At 43.5% G+C, this 6,121-nt stretch overlaps 1 protein-coding gene across 1 annotated transcript in view; it reads right to left on the bottom strand.

The window, feature by feature from the left end:
• Positions 1-341: 341 nt before the first annotated feature.
• MTCL1 (microtubule crosslinking factor 1) overlaps positions 342-6,121 on the bottom strand; it is a 111,268-nt gene continuing 105,488 nt past the window's right edge. Inside the window, exon 16 of the mRNA XM_074146106.1 lies at positions 342-1,585. Coding sequence (XP_074002207.1) covers positions 1,376-1,585 — 210 coding nt within the window. The 3' untranslated portion in view covers positions 342-1,375. The remainder of the gene's footprint in view (positions 1,586-6,121) is intronic.

The following is a 6,121-nucleotide window of genomic DNA, read 5'->3' as shown; positions in this document are numbered from 1 at the left end:
ATGTCATATTTCTGGTATTATATTTAGCTTCACTTCCATGAACAACTGAAAGCAACAAGCCATACGGCCTAAGAGGAACTGAGAAGATGGGTCCCAGTATCTGTGTGAGCAGCTGTTTCATGGAGTTCAGTGAGGGAATTTAGAAACTTTCCCAAGGCCTGATCACAGGAGTCTGTGGAGCACAGCGTAATAGTTGGCTTTGCCATGATTTATTTCATATAAAGAAGCATTCTTCTTCCCCTGTGAATAGAGAAGGAGTTCAGGAGCTTTTTCCCACCCCCAGTTAAATGAACCTGGGAAGTACCATCAGAAAAAAAAATCATGAAGCACTCGAGCAGCTTGTAAATACTGAGAGTTTTATTTCCACGTCACATGGTCTCCAACAGACTCTTAAACAAGACCAGTTACAATTTAGTATGCCCAAAGATCTCGATGGTTTTCCCAAAACGAAGGAAGTTCTCGGTAAACACTGTACATAGCCAGTTGAACTGCTAACAATAATTTAAAAACTCTTTTTGTATAGTCAATGCAAGAATACCAACAATAAAAGTACAGTACAGGTAAATTCACAACAATATTACAGTGAAACAGATTGACTCACATTTATGTGATGGTAGAAGTACAGTAGCAGTATGTACATGCACTAAAGTGCGAGGACCCAGAGGCATGCAAGTCAAGTATTGTAGGTGTATTTTACAGCTAACTCCATAAGACTTTCTGAGGCATTCTTTTTTTTACATTTTTTTCTTGTGTTTACCTGTATTCCCCTCCATCTCAATTAATACAAGTCTAGTGAACTAGCTTAATGGCTTTCCTCACTACTTAAAAGGTAACGCTTCAGACAGTTGAAGCATCTTTAAGAACCTTACTTTTAAAAACCGGTAACACTGACATTAAAATAGAATAAAATTAACTTAAGACCCTAGTTTTACATGAAATAAAAAAAAAACCAACCCAAAAAACCCCAAACCAAAATCAAAAACATAACAGTGCAAATATAACCAAAAGGCAGTCAGTATTTGGAGAGAGCGCGAGCATGTATTCAAATTCCCTTAAAACTTAATTTACATTTTATTTTAAATCTTACTTTATATCATTTTTACCCTTTTTTTTGTTTTGTTTTTTTGTTAATATACTGTATGTAGAAAAGATGGAGACAAAAATAGTTTTCTCAGCTATGAAAAAAATTAAGTTATTACAGGCACATAAACTGTTTCATTCTAGAAACACCTCAGTTTCCCAGGTCGGACATTCAGCAGCTGCGTCTGAGAACATTCTTTGACCTCTGCAAGCGGACCTCTCTCCTTCGTGGCAGAGACGGCTGGCGGGCGACCTGGCGGAGGCGGATGGCAGCCCCCCCTGTTCCTGTGCAGATTCAGACCGGCTCGCCTCCCTGGCTGGGGGTCTCTGCCGGCGGCTCCTTGCTTCCGCTCTCCTCCGAGGAAGTCAGGTCTCCGGTGGACTGCGACTGTGAGGCAGTAGGGGAATGTGAAGCCCATCGTGACGGTGGGCGCCGGTTCGCTGGTCTCTCTGGCCGGGAGAAGCAGGGTTGGAGGGATGGGGCTAGTGCAGAACAAGGTAGTTCCTTGGCAGCCAAGAGAGCAAAACAGCGGTTAGTGACTTGCATTAGGGGCTGTCTAGATGCGCAAAGAATTAATTAACAAAAAAATCAAACCAAAAGCTAGGCATCTGTCATGTCGGGGGACAAAAGCAAGCAGGAAACATCTGGCTGTGTGTGGGCTCCAGGTATCTGCATGTATGCCTGTGATTTATGGAACAGGTAAGGAGAGAATGAAAGAAAGGTTTGGCATGAGCTGGAGTAGCTGACAAACTTCCATTTGCTAATTCTCCTTGTGCTAGAAAGAGAAGAGCTGAAAAGTACATTTGCATGATAATTCAGGAAAATCTACTATTCATCATGTTGCTCTAAGTGCTGACCTGGCATAAAAGGGCCAGGTTTGGCATTTGCAAGTGGGGTGAAAATAAACCACCAACTCCTTTTGTCTGCTTCAGAGTTCAGACTGACAAGCAGGAAAGACTTCCTAGCAGCAGAATAATGACTACAGGACTAGTTATGATCTCCAGCTGTATTAAAGATGAGTCTTACCTACAGATTTCATCTTCCAGAATGTCACTCCTTATTGCCAGCTGCTGAAGCCTGAATGACAGGATTCAGCGGTACTGTACATTAAAGTTGACACTCACAGAAATGAAAAAAACCTGAAATTTTATTTCTCTACCAGCTTTCCACTGTTCAGGCTTGGTAGCCTGCCTTTGTGATTAGAAACAATCTGCAGCCGTGATTTTTCACCCTGGCACTAGGTTGGTAATTGCTTCTAATATTTATGGACTTTTCTGATAGCACAGCTTCCTGCCTTGCTCTGAATGCTCCTTATGAGTGATTGTAGGAGCAAGTCTTGTATGCCACAGCCAAACTTTTGAATTTCATTGGATACTTTGCATTTTATAAAAGCAAATCAGAGGAGTTTGTCAACCTATAGAAATGTGTACACTGAGGAGCAGTCACTGGAGAGGACAGTTCAATAAAAATCTCAAAATGAGAATGCAAACTGGTGATAAATGCAGAGAGACACCAGAAGTGATACAAGGCAAAGGAAAAGCTCTGGCACAGTAAGTCACGGGGAAACCAAGGCAGCAGTAGAACGATGCAGTAGGAAGCAAAGGAGAAGGAGAAACGTGACTAGGGATGGAGAATATTGGAGTAGGTAACATGATGTGATTGGCAGTGAACAAACAAGGTGATATGCCATTGAACCTCTCCGTTGCAGTGGGAGGACTGAACACGAATGTTAGATGACAGAAAGACCAATTTTGAAGACACAGAGCTGAGGTATGGGAAATGGAGCTTGTGCAGACGTGTGTTTCAGAGAGAGTGCATCGTCAGACTTGGGGAAGCCTCTGCAAAGGGCGAACCTTGGTGCCGTTGGGCAATATGCGGCCAACAGTCTGTAGTGTGATCTACAGTCGCACACTGCTCAAGGCAGAGCTGTGCTCATCTGCCCTCGGCACTCCCAGAGAGCGAGGCCAGTGAGCCATCGCAGATGCTGGTCAGGGGGTTACAGAGCCTGCACCGCTGCGTCTCTGCATCCACACCCCCCACCCCATCTCTGCACCATGAACTTCACAACAGCACTTGCTAAAACAACAGTAAAGGCTGAAATATAAATTGGTGCTAACCAGAAGATTGACTCCGTGTCCTTACTTCACCTTATCCCATTATGCCTGGGGCAACATATGGTCTGTGAAAGCTGCCACTAGACTCCGATTTGTTAAGAGAAATCCATATGCGCAGCAACACGCACAGGCAGCACAACACGGTGAATTGAGGCTATGAGATTTGCAGGTTTTGTCTTAGCCTCTTTCTAAACAGCGGCTTAAAATGGTATCTCTATAGCGCTGCTTGCTTCTGGCTGCTTTATCCTAGTTTTATAGCAGTAAATGAGAGTCAGCATGGTGATAACAAAATTTATTTCCACTGCTGCCTCCCAGTTCAAAAGCCTCTCTCCAGCACGCCCACAGATGGCGGTCAGCTTTTACCAAACGGCAGGGTTAAGCTCATCTTATCTGTGATGTACACATGCCCAGCACAATGCAGGGCTGCGCTGGCAATGGATGTTGCTCCAGGGCCAACAAGTGACTGGCAGCGGAATCTTAATCAGTGCTAGCTGCTGAGTCAGTTACCTCTTCCCTGCAGTGTGGCTTCCTTGGCGTGCACTAAGGGACTCCAGCCATGACAAAGGAAACTGGCTGGAATGGTTTGTGAAACCCCCTCCTCACTTACCACAGGTAGCCAGTGTAGCTAGAAATGGCTAAAAAAAATTCAATATCCTGTGGGTAATTTAGTTTGGTGGTTACCTGGGGGTGCGGGTGGAGGGGCAGCACTTCTCAGCCTGGACATTGGAAATGGGAAAGATGATTTCAGCTTTAGTTTCTAGCTATTTCCTAAGCCAGGCTGTCAGCCACCATGGCTATGCCTATATTACTAAATAAATAAAACAGATTTCTGGCTCTGAGGAGGAGTGGGTGGTCACAGCTCATATCTGCACAGCTTCTTCCCTCCCTCCGCTGTGGCAACCCCAGCCACTGGCCAAAAGTGGGCTGGGAACAGCTTAATGAGCAAAGGTGGTTGTCAGCTACAGGCTGGTGCTTGGACCCCCCTCCCCAGCCCTCTCCTCCTACTGCCATGGCCAGAGGGAATGCACCCTGGGGCAGCCAGAAGCCCTGCCCAATGCTGTGTGTTTGTAAAAAAAAATAATGTTTGTTATAAATATGAATCTCTCCCCAACATTTTTGCATATCTTTATGTTGGTCTTAAATTTTGCCAAATTTTTAAAGTTTACAAAAAGCGCCCCAACAGCAACAAATTTCAACTTCAGTGCAACCTCTTCATAGCCCATGCAGGACACAGCAGATGTGCTCCTATCCTGAGCACTTCCTGACCATGGCATACAAAGGACCCCACAGGGAAGTTGGATGCGTGCTGATACCTCTGGAACTGTGGTCATTTATTTCCCTTCGTTAACCCACACGTTCAGAAATGACTGCTTTCGGAAAAGCTCTGGAAACAAGGTAGAAAGGACTTACAGCAGTGAGGCAGGCAGGGTTAGAGTCCCCAGGGGGTAGTTAATAAGACAGTTTGGTTCTGGACAGAACAGACAGAAAAGAAAAAGAAAGCAAGTAGGTTGGAAAGAACTGTTTTAATCAATTATTTTTTTAAAGTGAAGATTTCATGGCAGCAAGGAAGAAGTCTCCAGATGTTACTACCCATTCAGATCATGTTACCGCTGTTATCACAGGGAAACTAATAATCAAAAATAAGAGATAAGCCACTAGCAGAAGAAGATTTAGAAAAGAAGGAAGCAAACAAACCAACCTTTTACAATCCTAGCACAGTCTCAGAAGTGGACATAGCATTAAACAAACCAAACATTTCTACTCAGCAGAGAAAGAGATCTGTTATCCTTTGCCAACCTTGATTAGAGCTAGGGAAAAACCACATTACTAAGAAAGAGAAAGAAAGCTTTTTTTTTTCCTCTTCATTTGATTTCAAGAGAGAATTTCCGCTTAGGAATTTTTTAATAAGCAAAAAAGTGACTGATACTTTGTGTTGCTCATGCTTATGTTGCTCAGGTTTCATGAAAGCCCTTTCCCTCACCCTTCTCCCTTGTTCCTGTTTAACAGCAGTGCTGGATGGGAGACTCAAACTAAAGAAAAAGCCCTTTAATTCTGACACCACCTTCCCTTCTTTTGAGCATTCCCCCTCCCATGCTGAATGGTTCAGTGGCAAGTGAGCAGCAACTGGTGAGCAGAGGGCGCAGCAGCTGCCCTCTCTTCCATGGGTCCATGTGGACAGTCCTTTCACAGTGCTGTTTCCATAAATGGGTCTGACCCCAGTCCGGTACTGTTGTGTAACCTCTATGATTTACACCCTTGCTAGTTATAGAAGAAAAATATTCATACAGCTCTTACGTTGTTAGTTAAGTAATGCTAATCTGCATTTTTAATAGTAATATTTATAAATCACATGATATGCAAGTAAGACAGTGGTTTAGTGAATTAGCAAATTAAGACACTAGTAGGCTGCATGGATGGATATGAATTTGCTTGTAAGCACCTCTAGGCAAGTTAGAAAATACAAAGTTATTACTCTTCTGTATGCATATACACTCACATGCACACATACATATGTATGTAAATATATAAATATATATATGAACTAGATTTCATATTTGCAGTGGGAATATAAAACAAAATTACGTAACTAAACCACTCAAAAGCTCAGATTAGAGAAAAGCCACCAACAGGTGCTCCATGCAAGTCATTAATATACCATGCCATGATTGCAGAAACAAGAAGGCATTCGCTGGTGAGAAGGTCACTTGTCTTGGCCAACAGGTGAGGGGGAAGCAGAGCAGGGATCTACGGGAGGGTGGCAGGGGCAGCACTGACAAAAGGCTGCTCCTAGCACAGCCAGCCTCCTCCAAGATCATAATGCACTGAATTGCTGCGTCTGGCTTTGTACAAAATGTTCTAAGTGGAATTTGTTCATTGTAATTTGTGTGGTCAGTGTAATCCATAAATAACCCAAGGCATCTGTTGA

The sequence above is a fragment of the Numenius arquata genome, chromosome 4 (genome assembly GCF_964106895.1).
Source record: "Numenius arquata chromosome 4, bNumArq3.hap1.1, whole genome shotgun sequence".
Classification (NCBI taxonomy): domain Eukaryota; kingdom Metazoa; phylum Chordata; class Aves; order Charadriiformes; family Scolopacidae; genus Numenius; species Numenius arquata.
Note: the sequence above shows the minus strand (reverse complement) of the source record. Positions and strands in the feature narration are given on the sequence as shown.